Source organism: Oncorhynchus mykiss, chromosome 5 (genome assembly GCF_057628025.1).
Source record: "Oncorhynchus mykiss isolate SJ-2025 chromosome 5, ASM5762802v1, whole genome shotgun sequence".
In the NCBI taxonomy this organism is placed as follows: Eukaryota; Metazoa; Chordata; class Actinopteri; order Salmoniformes; family Salmonidae; genus Oncorhynchus; species Oncorhynchus mykiss.
The window spans coordinates 80555539-80574669 of record NC_143026.1 but is presented as its reverse complement, the minus strand read 5'-3'; the positions used below and the strand labels follow the sequence as shown (position 1 = coordinate 80574669).

The 19131-nt window shown below is 42.6% G+C and overlaps 1 protein-coding gene across 1 annotated transcript; it reads right to left on the bottom strand.

Moving 5' to 3' along the window:
• Positions 1-250: 250 nt before the first annotated feature.
• Positions 251-18702, bottom strand: LOC110523012 (lysine-specific demethylase 4A). Its single transcript, XM_036978477.2, has 22 exons — positions 18551-18702; positions 17362-17534; positions 16983-17158; positions 16402-16516; positions 16100-16293; positions 15729-15778; positions 15243-15346; positions 14991-15128; positions 14520-14758; positions 13376-13539; positions 11154-12136; positions 10884-10980; positions 10359-10540; positions 9681-9906; positions 7039-7115; positions 5377-5432; positions 5073-5181; positions 3783-3971; positions 3297-3467; positions 2953-3072; positions 2622-2714; positions 251-2383 (listed from the first exon to the last, which is right to left on the bottom strand). Exons 2-22 carry the CDS (start codon positions 17500-17502, stop codon positions 2243-2245), a joined length of 3765 nt encoding a protein of 1254 aa, XP_036834372.2. The 5' UTR covers positions 17503-17534; positions 18551-18702; the 3' UTR covers positions 251-2242.
• Positions 18703-19131: the final 429 nt, after the last annotated feature.

The window sequence follows — 19131 nt, the reverse complement described above, 5'->3', positions numbered from 1 at the left end:
AGGACAGCACCGTTTAGCTGACAATTTACTTGCTATGGAGTTAGATACTACTACTGTCATTGAGGTATGCAGTGGGGTCTTGTAAAGACTAAGTTATTACACTACACTGTTACTACAACCTTCAGTCATTGTCATAAATATATGTCAAACATTGTTTAATCAGTCATAAGATCATGAACTGTTTAGCAGTCATAAATATCATAAAAACATTTAAACATGAAACAAAGATCAACACCAATAAATGACAATATGCAAGCCAAAAATGTTTTTACTGAAACAAAATTATCATCTTTACAAAATGCATGAATGGTAGTACATTTTTCACAGAAAGGAAAAAAGGTCACATGAAAAGGCCAGGGATCAGTCCCAAATGGCACCCCATTCCCTATATAGTGCACTACTTTTGACCAGGTCCCTGGTCAAAGGTAGAGCACAATATAGGGAATATGCTGCCATTTGGGGCACAAACAAGATCCCTTGCGTCAACGGCTTATATCTTTAAATAAACTACTTATTAGAATTACATCTCAGTGTCTTCCCGACTGTGAATGTAATGTGTATCATTATAAAACAAAGCAATAAAATAGGCTTTTTGATAGAAAACCTGTATTTCCCCCCCATGTATTATAAGTCATCATAAGTATTTCCATACTGTTGAATGCTGATGATATAAACCCCTTGCTTAGTGGTACTTCTGTGAGCCTCTATAGCTTCCTAACTCATATATTAGGTGTCACTCACACTCAAGTAGGGTTGCAAAATTCAGAAAACTCTCAAAATTCCCAGAAATCTTATTTAAAAAGGACTTACGGATTTCCTGCTTATTTCATCCTGATTGCAGGGAAATTTCAGCCAGGATTTCTGGAAAACCTGGGAAAGTTACCAGAATGTGGCATCCCTATACTCAAGATAACAGCAGTTTAGAGGAATATAACAGACAATCTGAAGGCCACCTTATCCTTAATTAATAAGTGCATTATGGTTGATGATCATGGCCGAGTGGAGAAGCGTGGTGGGACACAATGCATAAGATCTTATAAAATGTACAATATTATTTTAAAAATGTTTTTTTTTTTTTTACAAAAATAGCAAATGGTAGCACACAACTATTAAACTGTCCTCTCAAAATGGGCTTGAATAAAAGTGCAACGCACAATGTTCATTTAAAGAGTAAAGAACCAACTTGGACAAAAAGGGAGCGCCCATAGCAATTCTGAATGGGTTATTTCCAATTCATCTATATAGCAAAAATAGAACATCGATCAGAATCAGTCCAGAACCTCTTCACCATTGCAACTGACAAATTGTCTGCATTGCAGAGGTTACTTTCTTCAAGCACAGTATAATAAATACACTGGTAAAAAACAACTCTAAAAATGGAAAAAGCTATATTCAACGCGTTCCTACAAAATACAATGTTTAGGAATGCAGTCAACAGTGTGACTCTGCTAAGAGGAGGTGGTATTAGTTACTAAAATGGCATTGCACCTCCTTAAAATCAAACATAGGTGCAAGTAGCACCCTGAAAAACGACATAGGAAAATAAATAGATGTACATAAAGGAACAACTGGCAACATTCAGTGAAATTGCAAGTCAGAAAACACTGTAATCAGTGTTTATGAGGATGAGTGGCAGCAACTTGTCTGCTTCACTCCCTTCAGGAAGTCATTCCTGCCACAGTTCTATTGAGTGGATTGTTACTATTATTATTAGAAAGCTACATCTTGTTTGGAAGCAAAATTCATGGTCCAAAATCGCTTCCATTCAAGAGACGAGTTACAGCTACTGGGCACTAGCAGGATGGCATAAAAGGTGACATGGATGGCAGTTTCTTCCCGGCTTCTATAACCTATACCGAGTGGAGAAGGTGGCCTGTTCTTCAATCCTTGATCACAGTCAAAAAAAACATAAAAGTAATAACAATTGGGTCCGGTTTCCAGGACAGGTTAAGCGTAGCATAAAAAGCATATCCAATGAAAGGGCTTTTCAGTCCAAGACTAGGCTTAATCAGTGTCCGGGAAACTGGCGCATAATGCTGTAAATTATGAAGGGATGAACGTAAGAAAAAAGAAAACAGTCCAAACTAGGGGTTGGAAAGTTATTTTCAGAGGAAGTCCTTTAGTCAGAGCTACACTCACTCAGTCAGTGGATAAATTCAGGTAAAGTGAGAAGTCCAGATCAGGAATATCAGTGCTGGTGGTTTGTTGGAAGAGTAGGCTACTCCATGCTGTAGTTGGCAGGCTACTCCATGATGGCTCTGTAGATCACAGGTTCAACGTAGTCCCCTCTGTACCGTGAGTTGATCACTCTCTGCCTCTTCGACTGCTGGATGGCCTCCTTGTCCTCAAAGATCCCATCGAAACGCATGTCTGACGCCTTGGACTGGAGATAGACCGGGACAGGGCACACACAGGATTACTTTATTGTCCATTGCCACAGGAAGAAGACTCATTAACAAACATGCTGGAGAAAATGATTCAGTCAGTATGATTCAGTATACTCAGCAGTCCTTATTATAACATCAGAGTGAGAAAGTTAGGAGTTGATGATACAGAGTTAAGGTTAGCAACCTTGGAGTCAGTATATTGGATAGCTCACAGGTAGCTCTCAGTATACTCACCAGTCTTGACTTGACTCTCTTAGGCAGCTCCTCATCCAGGGTATAGACATCATCTCTCTTGGCTGTTAGTTGTGACCCGTCTTCAAACTCCACCTACATCAAACACCATCAATGCCAAAATAACTAAATTTTATGTCTCTCATAAAAGCAAACAATGGTTTCATCACAGACTTGTAATGTATTGCTATGAGTTTTTTTTAGATTTGTAACAATCTGGACAAATGGAGCAGATCAATTAGACTGCAAAGCACTATATGATGTAAAACTGTATAACCTCTATCTGGATAAGGTACATTGTTGCTGAGAGTGAGTGCGAATAGTGTTGCAGTACCTGGTACATTTGGATGATGTGAGCAGCCACAAACTTGGCCCCGTAGACCAGACCATCTGTCCAGCGGACCTGCACCATCTCCCCCTGTGGAGGGGGGCCTATCTGGGCACAGTCCCGGCCCTGGCAATAGAAAACAACCATCATATTCGATCCTACAAACTCACTATTTGGCAAGCACCAAAAATAAATAACACAATTTTAACCAATGTGTGGTACATATTGTATAAGCAATCTATAAACTAATAATAAACAGCTTATGACCTACTTATAAACCCTGTCATGAATTACTGACCACAATTCGGCACCACACCCACTCTCACACACAAAGACGTTTGTCTTCTTACCACGATGTCCTCGGGAAAGAGGTTATCACTGAAGGAGCCGTCATCAAAATTGACCTCATAGAACGTCTCCTTGGACAGCTGCACCACGTCACACTGGTAGTAGCGGCCATTTTTGTGCTTACAGATCACCCTCCTTCCCACGGTGAGCTCATGCATGGCTGCTTTGTTACGCTGAGAGAGAAGAAATTAGTTACCCAGCCGGATTAACATCAAATAACAACTCTATCAACCTCTTTGGACTGGAAGTACACGGGCATATTCGTGGGAGTTTTTCACTTTAAAATCTAAAACATAGTCATGTTTATATAGTACACTGTTGTGAGCACAGCCCTGAATATGTAGAATGCTTAGAAACTATAACATAAAGTATCAGCAGAATGATGTAACCGAGTCCCATAACTGAGGCCTTTCGAGTCCCCACTGTCTGGTGTTGTGCTTCCCCTTTCTGAAACACAGTCCTAAATATAAAGTACCACCAATGTATACCTCTGTCGGAATAGGGCCCTTGTGCCGGCAGCAGGTGACGTAGACCACAAAGGGCCACTCATCTGGCTGCATGAGGATCCCAGCGGCCTGGGCACAAGTAGGGTGGTAGGCCGTAGGACAGCGGCCATGGGAACACTGCACACAGCACCCGGATGTCTTCTTCATCCGCTTCTTACAGTAGTAACATTTCTGCACAGCACAGAAAACAATAGGACCATGCTCAGAGAGACAGGAAAAGGAAGTCCCACAGGGAAAACTAACTATACATCCTGTCAAACTGTATATAGTAGAGGCTGGATTAATCACAAACTCACCGGACATCCTCTAAATACCCTAGTCTCCAGTCTAACCTTGTAGTAGACGGCAAGCATAACTGCTGTCACATGCATAGAGGTGGATGTGCCAACCATGTCAGGTAAAACCAATAATATATTACTTTGGCATAATATGCTGAAGAGAGGATATTCAGCCACTCTCCTTTATGCAAAGGTTCTTGGAAAAGGTTCTCCTCTATTCATGCACCTTGGTTGGAGAGCGAGGTAGTGACAGAGTCCTATCCCTTAGCACATAATAAATGTTGACATAAGGCTTGGGCAGTATCCAGATTGTCAAACCTTCATACCGACTTTGTGCCATCCCGGGATATTCGGTAATAGCGTCACTGAACACAAGGAGCACTATTTTTTTTTAACCCACAGCCTTTGTAATCCGAAGGTTACAAAGTACATGTAAAATCCCATTGAGAATGCTAACTAAATGCTAATCAGCATATTGCGAACATTTGAAACAGTCTCTGACAAACTATTTGCAGGACAGACATCCCAGCTCATACATACAGTTATACAAATAACTAAAAAATGCTGCTCACAGTTTGCTGCACAAAACACACATTAGACAGCAAGGCTCTTGATCCAGCAGGGGATTCTCAGCTGTTACAAAGCAAAGCTTGATTTTGGGAGAAGCTAACAATTTAGCTAGATTGCTAATTTAGTAGCTTGTTAGCAAACCCAATGCACAACCGACAGTTACCGTAATAGTTATAAAATATCTAGCTGGAAAACATTTAGTTGTGAATTCCATAGTGAAACTAGATCACCGGACGCGTGCTGCACAACAGTTAGTGACTCACAAGGTTCTGGTCTCTCGTTGTTGTGTGCTTGTAAACAAACACCACGTGACTGGGGACTGCCAGTAAGCTTCATAATAAAAAATTATGTGACAGGTATTTCCAAATAGCCTGGTATACTGTATACTGCCCAAGCCTATTGACATTTACAGAGTCAAACTCACCAGTTTAAACCTCTGTAGAGGAATCCCACTCAGATCCACAGGGCTTCTCTCAGTGATGTTCACAAAGCGAGCCTCCAACACTGCTACTGCACACAGCACATGGACCCACCTACAACACAACATGTCAATACGCAGACACCACACCATGAGTAGATTATAAACCTAGTAGATATATTTCAAAAGAACATCCAACTATGTGAACAAAAGAGTACATAAAGAGAAGAGCTCAGTAAATGTTCAGTGTGTGATTTAGACTAGCCCACTCCCTGATCTCTAAGGGGATCTGTCTGGCACAAAGACTTACTTGTTGTTGTTGGCTTTCTGCAAGGCACCCCCCCTCAACAAACACAAACAGCAACTCTGCAAGAAGAGCAAACTGTCACCCACCATAATCTCAGTTAAGTAAACAAAGTACCAGTCAAAAGTTGACACACCAGACTTAACCAGCATGGCTACCACATCATTCTGCAGCGATATGCCATCCCATCTGGTTTGCGCTTAGTGGGACTATCATTTGCTTTTTTCAACAGGACAATGACCTAACACACCTCCATGCTGTGTAACAGCTATTTGACCAAGATGGAGAGTGATGGAGTGCTGCATCAGATGACCTGGCCTCCACAATCACCCAACCTCAACCCAATTGAGATGGTTTGGGATGAGTTGGACCGCAGAATGAAAGAAAAGCAGCCAACAAGTGCTCAGCATATGTGGAAACTCCTTCAAGACTGTTGGAAAAGCATTCCAGGTGAATCTGGTTGAGAGAATGCCAAGAGTGTGCAAAGCTACTTTGAAGAATCTAAAATATATTTTGATTTGTTTGACACTTTTTTGGATACTACATGATTCCATGTGACATTTCATAGTTTTGATATCTTCACTATTATTCTACAACGTAGAAAATAGTAAAAATCAAGAAAAACCCAGGAGTAGGTGTGTCCAAACATTTGACTGGTACTGTACATACAGCCAATGCCAAGGTGTGTCACCTGACGACCATTACCAGTCAGTCACTTATCATTAGAAGAATACTGCAAATACTACTGCCAGATCTAATGCCAGTTTAGAATACTGCAAACACTACTGCCAGATCTAATGCTAGTTTAGAATACTGCAAACACTACTGCCAGATCTAATGCCCCTTTAGAATACTGCAAACACTACTGCCAGATCTAATGCCAGTTTAGAATACTGCCAGATCTAATGCTAGTTTAGAATACTGCAAACACTACTGCCAGATCTAATGCCCCTTTAGAATACTGCAAACACTACTGCCAGATCTAATGCCAGTTTAGACTACTGCCAGATCTAATGCTAGTTTAGAATACTGCAAACACTACTGCCAGATCTAATGCCATTTTAGAATACTGCAAATACTACTGCCAGATCTAATGCCCGTTTAGCATACTGCAAACACTACTGCCAGATCTAATGCCCGTTTAGAATACTGCAAACACTACTGCCAGATCTAATGCCAGTTTAGAATACTGCAAACACTCCCGCCAGATCTAATGCCCCCCAAAAATAAACATGATTTAACTAGACAAGTCAGTTAAGAACAAATTCTTATTTACAATGATGGCCTACCGGGGAACAGTGGGTTAACTGCCTTGTTCAGGGGCAGAACAACAGATTTTTACCTTGTCAGCTCAGGGATTCGATCCAGCAACCTTTCGGTTACTGGTCCAACGCTCTAACTACTAGGCTACCTGCCGTAGTCTAAACTCCCAAGTGGCGCAGCAGTCTAAGGCACTACTTCTTATGGCAAGAGTCGTCACTACAGTCCCTGGTTTGAATCCAGGCTGAATCCAGCCAGATCTAATGACAGTTTAGACTCCTGCAACGTTTGCAAACATTACTGCCAGTCAGTGCCAGCAACATATACTTGGGTCAGGTGAGGTCAGACATAATGAACAGCCACTTGGAGGTGTTGTGTTATGAGGTGATGTGTTGTGGAGACACTGACCTCAGTCATGGAATTGGCCTTACAGCGAGCACACTTCCAGTCCTTAGTCACACTCTCTGGATCCACGCCATAACAGCCTGGAAACACACAACCAAACAAACACCATTACCTAAGTGGTTGAAACGTTATCGCCAATGAACCAGAAGGGAGGATAGGTTGCAGTGTGCATACTCCTTTACTGACAGGCATTCACACATTCGCATGACTGATAGCGCATCTCAACCCTGTTGTGGACAGAGATAATTAAATAACTTCTAGAGTTGAAACAGTCTGCACTTAAGTCCTCAACTCTCTAAAAGTAGAGTACTGCTCTTACCTGGAATGATGGGGTTAACTAGAACCGCATTAGGCCAATGCTGTTTGATTTTGTAAATAAATCTGCAAAAACAATATCAACGTCCAAGACTTTTCCTAAATATTTATGTTTTACATTGTCCATTTGTCTGAACTTTTAAATCACAAACAAAAAAGTATTTATCTTTAAAAAAAAGAAGCTACTACTAACTTAAGGGCCAAGGCAAATGTGCTGTAGGGCATTGGTACACACGCATCCCTATCCTTACCGAATGAATGTGGTAAATGGATGAATGGGCGACAGATACTGATAACTGTGCCTGTGAATTCCCAATTGGATTTGAATGAACTGGATGAGGAGGTTGAAAGAGGATGATTACATTTAGAACAGCAGTGTAATGAAGCATTGTGTAGTGTGTAGCTGTGTGTAGTTTATAATGGTTAGCCGAACCAAACAAATGGATGCACTGGTAGCATTGCAAATTCTGCAGAATTTAGTTGAGCTGGAGTCGAATCGGATTTTGAGCTTGAAATCGACGTTGCTGATGAAGAGGTTTCATCCGATTGTTGACTTCGAGCTTCGAGCTCCGATGCCTGAGCCTCGCCACAGAAAAACCAGAACAGGGCCAACAGACCGTGAGACACGAGTTTGGGTAGAAAAGAGTGAGGAGAGGGCAACAGGAACATTCTCCCAGAGAGAGCAGGCCCTACACCTCACACAAAGACTAATTGCCAGTGCACTCTACAGTGATCTTTGTTTATGTGACATGCAGATGTTGCAGCAATCAGAGATTGTACTGTCGGAAACAGTACGTGGGGACAAGTCTATGGATGACCTCAAAGTATTTATTGTACTCTTGTATGTCCGCAGGGAATACTGTGGAAAGAGTATGATGTGGAGTGATTTTGGTCCGATAGTTATGTGATGGACTTTTTCAGAGTCTATGCCACGCAACCACTTCAGAGAGATTATGAGACACCTGCGTTTTGATGACATAAGACCAATACGTGTGCAGACGGAGAGATTCGCGGCCGTCTCACACACCTGGAAAAGTGTTACGAAGAATTGCATTGCTCGTTACTGTTAACCCTAAAATGATAACGACTAGGTCCCAGTTTAACAACAATTACATCATCGTATCTGCACGGTACATAGTTGCCATTACACTCAGGCCCGGTCCAACGAGGGGAAATTCTGCACAGGTGCACAAATAACAGAGTGAGAGTACTGTAATAACAGAAGTATAGGGATACCTAAAATATAAATTTAACAGTTACAAGCCAGGAGAGAAAATAACTGTTGATGAGCAACTGTTCCCAACCAAAGCCAGGTGCCGTTTTACCCAATACATGGCCAACAAACCAGACAAATTTGCAATTAGGTTTTGGTTACGATGTTTGATGTTGAAGACAGATAGAAAAGATGAAACCAGGCCAGCGGGTGAGCGACAGACTCGTTCAGCCTTTCATGGCTAAAGGCAGAAATGTGACCATGGACAACTTCACACCAATTTCCCTGGCAGACAAGTTGATTGCAAAGAAGACTAGTTTGCTCAGAACATTGAGCAGAGACGGGAGCTGTCGTCCTCTGCACAATACAACATACCAGTGGAGTCTGTAATCCAAATCAGATTTTCAATAAGATTTTGTAGAATTATACTAAACATATCCTCTATCCAAACAAATAACTATTGTTTTTATATCTTGTCATGGAAATATTTCCACAAATATTCATTTATGCAATTCATGCTATATTATAGTTAATGCACATTTCTAAAGCACTCTAAAGCCTTGGTGTTTAGTTAGGGCATAGGGCAAATCATTTGACCTTTTATTTATTTATCTCTCACTGTTATTTAACCAGGTAGGCTAGTTGAGAACAAGTTCTCATTTGCAACTGCGACCTGGTGCCTGCGCCTTGCTGCTTACATGATCATATTTTACTTTCTAATTTGAAGAAGCTGTAACTGCACCACATTACTTTAAATCAGATCTACAAATGAAATTGATCAAATGTATTACACTGTAATGTTTTTATTGTAAGAGAAACGAAAATGGGCTATACCTTTATAAGGACTTTGTAGAATTATACTAAACATATCCTGACTATCTAAACATAACTATTTTTACATGGATACATTTTCACAAATATTTATTCATGCAATTAATCTTTTACAATTGTTTACGCACTATTTATCAAGTGTTGGTGCTTATGTTTGCACACCTTGCGGGTGTATCTGATGTGTATGATAAAAGGATGCCCGGGAACATTGGGTAGTTATAGACTGAAAGGCCCAGCTGTTCTAGTGGTAAAAGGGGTGGCGTGCTGGGTAAGTAGTAGTACTGACTGGTGTGTACGCGGACGCTGCAGTGGGAGCAGCTGATGAGCAGGCTGGTGCCGTCTGGCTCCAGGTGAGGGGTGGTGGGGGCCGGAGGGGCAGGTTCCTTCTCCTCAGCGCCCTCCTCTGGCTCCGTGGTGGTGGTGAAACACATCTCAGGGATCAGAGGCTTGGTTCTCAGCCTGCCTCCAGGCAGCACCACTGGAGGGTCCGTACCGTCATCAGCACACTCCGCCTGGAAATGAAACAATCATATTTAGCAACTCTTGGGAGGACAATAGAAGTTCACGTCAGAAAATAACTCTCATTCAAATTGTTCAAAGAAATGCTTTTCTGTGTTTGCCTTCATCAGCACACCCAGTCTAGCCATGGATAGAGGGAGGGACAAAGTAAAACAGCTACTTAGACTGGGCAGACAAACCTGAAATAACTATCACTGTACAGTATATCAGAAGTGAGAAGAGGAGCATTGGGGAACGTACTAAAACTGCAAAAACGTCTCCCCTGAGAAACAAGTGAAGAAAGGGGGAACTGAATCACATAACAGGAGGTTCACTCTCAGAGAAACCCCTGCAGATGAATGACTGAGAGACTTTCAGAAGACAAACTTCCCAAATCCCCTGCTGAGTGTCTCCTCCTCTCCTCAGCCACTGGTGATCTCTCACTCACAGTCCATTCCTCCCTCACCTGCTGGAATGCCTGGAAGAGTGAGCACACAGAGCAGTATGGGGCCTGGAGGCCCATGCAACGGTTGTACTCCTTCTCTTTCTTCAGGTTGGGGGGTCTGTTCTGCCACAGGTGGGCCAGGGGCTTGGCCCACGACTCTCCCTCTAGCCCATCCTCGTCTACTGGGGGCTGCTCTGGCAGCTCTTAAAACGACAGCAAAATAAATTGATTTTAGCGTTAGCACATGCCATATCCCAAACAACTTACAGAACTGTCGATATTGACCGTTGCACATGAAGGAAATCAAATCCACCATGCTATTTGTTTTAATCCCCTGAGCCATTGGAACCAAACAGACAAACAGTTATGAAAACACACACAGACAAACTACTATAATGCCATCAGGTATGCCAACATCATCGCTTCTATTCCATGGAGGAACAAACCTGACACTGCTTTTCTACAAGTCATCATATCCATTGCTTAGGAAAAGGAAGCCTAACTGGGGCTAACCTACGTGAGTGAGGAAGTGATATTTTAACTCACCCTCGTCACTCATGTTGTCTTTAATCAGACGCTGGTGACAAGGCAACGTCCCCTGTTTTCTGGGCACAGCGCCATCATCCTCTCCATCTTCTGCCCTCTGGTGGAATAAAAGGGGTTAGGAACAGAATCATTAGCGCTGATTCATTGAACATGTACATTACAGTATATCTGACCTCAGAACAAACATGATAAAGCAAATCCTACAGACAGAGGTTCAGTGGTGTGTGATGTTTGGACTCCACTCCTCTTCTCCATCTCTACTCCTCTCACCTTGCTGTCATCCAGTTCCTCTCCTTCACTATCACTACTATCGTTCCTCCTCTCCTCCTTGCCCTCCCTGGTCTCTCCCTCGCTGTAGTCTCCCTTGGCGTAGCTGTGGACGTGCAGCACGTCTGCAGGGCACAGGGTCCTCTGAAAGAGCTGGTGGACAGGGCTGGAGCTGCTGGCTGGGTGGGAAGGGCTGGAGCTGCTGGCTGGGTGGGAAGGGCTGGAGCTGCTGGCTGGGTGGGAAGGGCTGGAGCTGCTGGCTGGGTGGGAAGGGCTGGAGCTGCTGGCTGGGTGGGAAGGGCTGGAGCTGCTGGCTGGGTGGACAGGGCTGGAGCTGCTAGCTGGGTGGACAGGGCTGGAGCTGCTGGATGGGTGGACAGGGCTGGAGCTGCTGGCTGGGTGGGAAGGGCTGGAGCTGCTGGCTGGGTGGACAGGGCTGGAGCTGCTGGCTGGGTGGACAGGGCTGGAGCTGCTGGCTGGGTGGACAGGGCTGGAGCTGCTAGCTGGGTGGACAGGGCTGGAGCTGCTGGATGGGTGGACAGGGCTGGAGCTGCTGGCTGGGTGGGAAGGGCTGGAGCTGCTGGCTGGGTGGACAGGGCTGGAGCTGCTGGCTGGGTGGACAGGGCTGGAGCTGCTGGCTGGGTGGACAGGGCTGGAGCTGCTGGCTGGGTGGACAGGGCTGGAGCTGCTGGCTGGGTGGACAGGGCTGGAGCTGCTGGCTGGGTGGACAGGGCTGGAGCAGCTGGCTGGAGGCTTCACATCCTCACTGGGGCCGGCCTTCTCTGAGCTCTGGGGGGAGGGTTCTGGGGCCGCTGGTTGGGTTGACTGACTGTTAGTCTGTGGCTGAGACTTAATTGGAGTGGATTTAAGAGAGATTTTGGCTTTCATCTGAAGTGCTAGCTTTCGGCTGGCGTTTGTGTTTCGGTTGGTCTTTGCGTTGAGTGGTGGCTTTGTTCGCTCTTTTTTAACATCCTCTGCCTTTAGCACTGAAATAAACAAACATGAAAAACTGGAGGCACTGTCTAAATCAGTGTTATTCAAAGCCGAGGAACAGCAGTGGGGTTAGCAAAAAGTATCTAATAAAACATTTTAAAAAGGAAGAGTACAAATTATTGTATGGGACAATATACAAACATTTTTGAGAAAGATTAATTGAAAAATAACATTTACAGATTTGGGGTGGGGTCACGAGAAATTCCTGGGGGAAAAAGATAGGGTCCCCAAAAACTGAATACCACTGGTCTAAATTATCTCCCTCATAAATGTGGATGGAAATGTGGTTTTTCATGCGGATGTAGTCATACCTTATACAGTTCCCAGGTGTGATGGAAATAGGAAGTGACAGTACAATTTTATTAATGCCGAAAGATAATTTGTTCGTTCGACATGGTGGGATCTTTTTGTGTCGGTCAAATAAATAATGTAAGAAATGTTGGTGGAAACACCTTTAGGTGCAAATATTGATATAATAACCATCATATGGGGCGGCAGGGTAGCCTAGTGGTTAGAGCGTTGGACTAGCAGCCGAAAGGTTGCAAGTTCAAATCCCCGAGCTGACAAGGTACAAATCTGTCATTCTTCCCCTGAACAGGCAGTTAACTGTTCCTAGGCCGTCATTGAAAATAAGAATTTGTTCTTAACTGACTTGCCTAGTTAAATAAAAGGTTAAAAAATAAAAAAATATGGACGTAAACTTGTAGTCACGCGGTGATATGGTGTGTGGTCCTCCCACTACGACTCAGGAAAGCATGCAGTTTATTAGGCTACAGATGAAATAAGTTATGATGAATTTCACAGGGTGGTTATTCTGGTGACACAATTGATATTTTGACAAATAATAGCCATAATAATCTCCTCATGTAGACTAGCATACCTCCACTATACATGTGAGCTGTTGGCTAGCGTACTGGTGCCAAGACCAGAGTAGACAACAGTTTGTGTGGCAAAACTATCAGTAGAATAGAAACACATCACACTTTAGATTTTTTTTTCTGTACTGAAAGTACAGTAAAGTAAATTGTGTGCATCACATCATCATGCACAGACATTTATCAGCAACAAGTCAATTTGGTGGAAACACCACTGGTGGGAAAATGGCACATCTTTTCTTTCTGCAGTTTTGACTGAATTCAAATCCGTCACCAATTGGATGAAACCTAGCTAACAGTCTAACAAGTCAATATGCAGTATTTTTTGGTGCCATAGTCAAAGACGAACCGAGGTACCTTTGTGTGCCAGACTGTGTCCCTTCTCCTCCTGGACAAGCTTTGCTTTCTTCTGGTCCACCTCTCTCTCCTCCTCCTCCTCCTCTTCATCAACCTGCTCAGTGTCTCCATCCTCTGCTGCCTCCACAGCTCCTCCTCGCTGGCGCTTTTTCCCAACCTTCGGGCTGCATTGGCACAGGACAGAGAGAGGAACTGTGAATATTATTATATATTTTTTTAAATACAATAAGCCTCTTTTGAGAAATTTGCTCAAAGTGGAGACCGAAACCCAGTATGAATGAATGCTTTCATTTGATCATTAAAGGGGAAATCTGCATTAGAAAAAACAACAAAACGGGCACTTGATTTGGTAAACAGCTGAGGGATGGGGGTTAGAGAAATGTAACCACTCAAATCCAGACAGAGCTATGGATGCAAGAACTGACCATGCATGAGATCAAAATGATAGCTTAAACAATGTTGACCCTATACCCTATATTAGTAAGGTACGACAGTTGAACTAAGCTTGAGGCGTTTATAAGTTATATTCTTCAAGAATTACCGGGAATATATCATTCATTTAAAAGTTTTAAAAAATTGATGTTGCAATCACAAATTTAATATAGATATAAATATAGAGAGTACAAAACATAAGGAACACCTGCTCTTTCAATGACAAACTGGCCAGGTAAAAGTTATGATCCCGTTTTGATTTTAAATCCACTTCTGTGTAGATGAAGGGGAGGAGACAGGTTAAAGAAGGATTTTTAAGCCTTGAGACTTGGATTGTGTACGTGTGATTTAGGTGCCTTTGAACAGGGTATGGTAGGTGCCAGGCGCACTGGTTAGAGCGTGTCAAGAACTGGAAAGTTGGTGTTTTTTCACACTCAACAGTTTCATGTATGTATCAAGAATGGTCAACCACCCAAAGAACATCCAGCTAACTTGACACAACTGTGGGAAGCATTGAAGTCAAAATGGGCAAGCATCCCTGTGGAATGCTTTTGACACCTTGTAGAGTACATGCCCTGACGAATTGAGACTGTTCTCAGGGCAAAAAGGGGTGGAACACAATAATAGGAAGGTGTTTTTAATGTTTTGTACACTCAGTGTATATGAAGTTATACCAGCTAGAGACAATACTACACTACAGTAAAGCATGGACCTCTTCTCCTCCTGAGTGGTGGTGCATGGGGTATTCTCCTGGTCAGGGGCCTCGCTGCGGCTTGGACCCTCCTTCCCAGGCTCCCCTGTCTTCAGGAACTCAGCAGCCTCTGGCGTGGGCTTGGAGTGGTCAATAGGAGTGTTGTCCTTCCCTGCCTTCCAGGCCTTGTAGCGGTCTGGTTGGAACTTCCTCACAAAGATCTCCATGGAGATCTTCACCATGTCCTTACGACACGAGCACTGGGGGAGGGAGGATAGGGATTGGTCATGAGTATATTTTATAATAAATGCCATTTACCAATTTTATCCAAAGCAACTTAAGGTATGAGTGCATACATTTTAGTATGTGATCCCTGTGGGAATTGTACCCACGACCATACAAACTGAGTAACACAAGACCAATCACAGATCACACTAAATAAATGACTTGGTTTCATGCATACTATGTGTTAATTCATTTAGTTGTACATACCAGTGTGGCTATTTTGCCATAATCGATCCATCGCTGTGTGGCAAAGTTAGTGGATTCAGCACAGTTGAAGCCATGGTTGAAACCAGCGTGGTAACCGAATGGGAAGGTCACTATGAACTGGCCTGCCTCCTGGGTTATCTAAGCACACAACAGACACATAGTCAGACCAACAGGTTTGTATTTTGTTGCTGTATCCCAACTTTGTGAAAGGTTGGGAAATTTGATAACATGTTGCCATTGAAGAGCGGTCACCTTTTCAAACGGTATGCCATATTTCTTCAGGATGGAGGGTGAGATAAGAGTCATCTTATGCCGCAGGAAAGCTTCACAGCTCTGAGCACTCCCAGGAAAGAACCCTGCATGAACAGGAATCAAAGACATTAGGAATTCTGCTGATCCCTGTCTGATAATGTGTTGATATGAAGAATATTGATAATCAATGAGCAGAGTTTCCCGTAGGATTTTTTTCAGCAGCATTGGAAGAGTTAGCGGTGGTGGGGTCTTCCAGGGGCATAAATCTACATGTCATTTTTTTTTAATGCGCAGGTGCTAAATGCAAATAGAGGAAACTCCGAAGAGGAATGAGGATCAATTAGGAAATTCCTTTCCACCATAGTGATGGACAGGATCATTGTAATGGCTGGAATGGAATAAATGGAACGGTATCAAACACACGGAAACCACGTTTGACTCCATTCCATTTATTATATTCCAGCCTGCCTCCTCTGCTCCACTTACCTTTAGCAAGACGTTCCAATCTCTTCCCATGTTCAGGGGGAACAACATACCTGCAGAGAGACAAGAGTAATGATGTAAATGGTAGTCAAGATGCTGTGTAAGGTAAGTAAGTAAATCAAGTAATGCTTGTCCTAGCCTGAGCGGCCCATTGGGTAGGAGCCAATCTCCTGTTTCTGTAGCATGAAGCAGCTTGATGTACAAGTACACCTTTTGGACAAAACGCTAGTGTTGGGTACTACGTACAATAACAATGACAGACACTCCATTTGTAAATCTGTAAAATAGACGTGTTAATATCTCTTGGTGTAACTTCACTGCACTGAACCGTGTGTTTTCTTTTTTTAACTGTGTAAAATACATCAACAGTTTACCAGGACTTGGGCTCTCCAAAGTGCAGGTAGTTGATGCTGTAGAGATCCATATCTTCAGTGTGCCAGGCAAAGGTGCTTTTCCACATGCCAAAATATAGGTAAGGAGTGTTCACTCCCTTTATCTTGATCCCACTCTCCCTCTCCACAGTGTCCAGGATAGTGTTCAGATGACCAATGTTCCACTCTGTCACATCCTAGAGATGGAGCAGAGAAAATGTTGGTGAGGGTAAGCAGAGACATTGACATTTCAACAGTAGGTTGTTAGGCGAACCCGACAGTGGGTGATGATAGGAATAACTCACTGGGTCGTAGAGGGTTCCGTTGATATCTGCTCCATAGAGAGGCGGGTTAAAAGTCAGGTTCTTCCAGAACTTTCTCTCCAGCTCCTCAAAATCCACATAGCGGGGATTACAGAACCTACAATGACAACGGATGATTAGATGTGACAATCAAAACAAATGACATCTTGCAGTGATTTTAGAACTATAGCCAGTTACAACCATGTAACCATGCATGTTACAATAATTTATATTTATTTGAAAATACTTAGATTTGTCACTTTAAAATGTATGCCAAACCATACAGCTCTATGCACAAGGACTACTTTTAACCATTTCCACTGACATTTTTACAAAAACACATTTACTTGAAGAACAGTGCATATGCAAATGTGGTAACAGAATGACTGTTTGTGCTGTCAACTTTCCATATGCACTGTTCTTCAAGTAAATGTGTTTTTGTAAAAATGTCAGTGGAAATGGTTAAAAGTAGTCCTTGTGCATAGATAGAGCTGTATGATTTGGCATACATTTTAAAGTGAAAAATCTAAGTCTCATTATTACTCCGTTACCGTGGGATTGCCCATAACAGTATGAGGGCTCACTTGTCTGTGTTGGCAGTCTTGCGGAACTCTCGGACAGTCATGGGTTTCTTTTGGATGTTGTACTGTGTGAAGAGACCTGACTGGCCAGTCACCACCTGCTGTATAGGAGCAGGGATCACCAGGTCATCTATGTCATCATAAGTATGTCTAGGCTTCCAGTCTTTTGGTGGAATAACCTGGAAAATACACATCAAACATAGGATTGAGTTAGTCTTTATACAGAGTGCATTTTTCTTAGAATAGGATATAGACAGGCCTATAGATCTTTGGTTACACCTTCTGATGTTGGTTGGGCACCTTCTACTCTTCTCAAAATAGGATGTAGATCAGGGGAATAAATGCTTATGATCTTCTGAAAAGTAGATGCAAAAACACACACCTTAGCCATTCCAGCTAGGTGTGCTCCCTGTGACTCCATGTAGGCGATGTAACGGCTGAAGTCCTTAAACTCTTCCTTGGTAGGGTGAAAGGTCATAATCCTGGAGCCAGGAGTCTGCTGGGACGCAGTGTCTGTCGCCATCCTCAAAGAAGAGTTGCTCTGATCTGCAAACACTGGACAAGAGAACACATTTGTTTTGATCAAATGTCTGTTTAATAATTTCTCTAAAACGTTGCATCACATAGAACATGTTGCAACTACTTATAATAGGCCTATGTGTGGTGCAGTTGACAAATAACACAAACAGATGTTTTAGAAAGGTTCAAAACGTGCCTAAATCGTTTTGGTACAGACGAACACCTGTCGCCCCCTATAGTTATTAAAGCACAAAGTTCATCCTACAAAGATAACTACTGTAAACACAACACAGCAAAAAACAGAACAATATATAAATGTTTTTGTGGGACTGAGGGGCTATGGAATGTCGTCGTAATTACTTCAGACTATAGCTAGCTAATATCAACAGTTAGCTGGCAGCTGGATAAAATATCAACAACAAAAGTCAAATTCAATCGGACAGTTAGCCAACGTTGCTTCGCTTATTGATGTCCGGTAACCCAATCTAATTCTAAATATCGATATCCTCCGTGAGAGAGATAGCTAGCTAGCACCATTAGAAGCTAACTAACTTAGTTGTCGAACTTTTCGTAATAGATTACAACATAAAGTTAATAACATACTAATGCTACTCTAGCCAGCTAGCGCTAGGTTTTTGACAAGTTCCTGCCCACCTGCTGATTGTGATTGGACGACACTCTCATTAAAGTTATCCCTAAATTTGTGATTGGTTGAATTCCAAGTCATTTAAGGACCGGGCCCAGTGTCAGTTAACTCCCGGAAAACATATAGCGTTAGCTTTTTAGCTATCAAGATGCCTGACAAACCTGACTGTATCATACCTCTATCTACTTTAGTTATTAATGTATAGCAATGGTAAAGTAATAACGTACGATCATGCCATGTTATGCAAATATGTTAAAGATAACGGAACAGAGACACCTTTGAGAAGCAGGTAGGCTAGCTTGCTAATGTCAGTGTAGCTCGCTAACGTTAATTGCAAGCGCAACTATTCCAGCAACATACGTTACTTAAAAGCACACAAGTTTTGATGTTTCAAATATTAACTTACAAAAGCCGACCAAGTAATGACTGAATCTTCGCTCCAAATCTTTAAAAACAGAAGACGATTTGTTAACAAATCACCGTGGTCAAGGAAGATAGACCTCCATTACGCCAGTGTCGTACGCATGCTCAATGTGTTTGTTTACAAGGATGAAGGAGGGCGTGTCCCACGCGCTACCGAGACTAATCAAAATGCAGTATTTTGCCATGACTCCGCCTTATTGTACTACTCAGGCCCTAATATGCAAACTGTAGCCTTATTAATACATTATGCTCATAAAAAAAAGTTAAATTATCACTAGCCTTCCCCATCTCACTATCCCTTTTCTCTTTACAAATACCAAATTTTCTTCAGCACAAATGTCATACTTCAAAACGGTGAAAGTCATAGTGTATCATCTTTTGCAATATGATGTTAAAATGGCCAGCAATGGTGTTGAATGCCAGCATGATTTTGCTTCATCCCTTAGGGCAATTATTTTATTATACAGTACATGTCAATTCTATTTTCCGGCCACTTGACTTGTCAAATTGTTATTCCATTAGGTCCGAACAATGTGCAACATCCTACTGATCATAATTATATTA

What these genes read in the sequence shown, in the direction of transcription:
- LOC110523012 (XM_036978477.2), bottom strand. Translation starts at nt 17,502, where the DNA reads ATGGCGACAGACACTGCGTCCCAGCAGACTCCTGGCTCCAGGATTATG. An exon ending in ATTGGAACGTCTTGCTAAAG is followed by an intron (nt 15,347 to 15,728) that starts GTAAGTGGAGCA and finishes CTGTTCATGCAG; the next exon opens with GGTTCTTTCCTGGGAGTGCT. An exon ending in CAGAAAGCCAACAACAACAA is followed by an intron (nt 5,182 to 5,376) that starts GTAAGTCTTTGT and finishes GTTGTGTTGTAG; the next exon opens with GTGGGTCCATGTGCTGTGTG.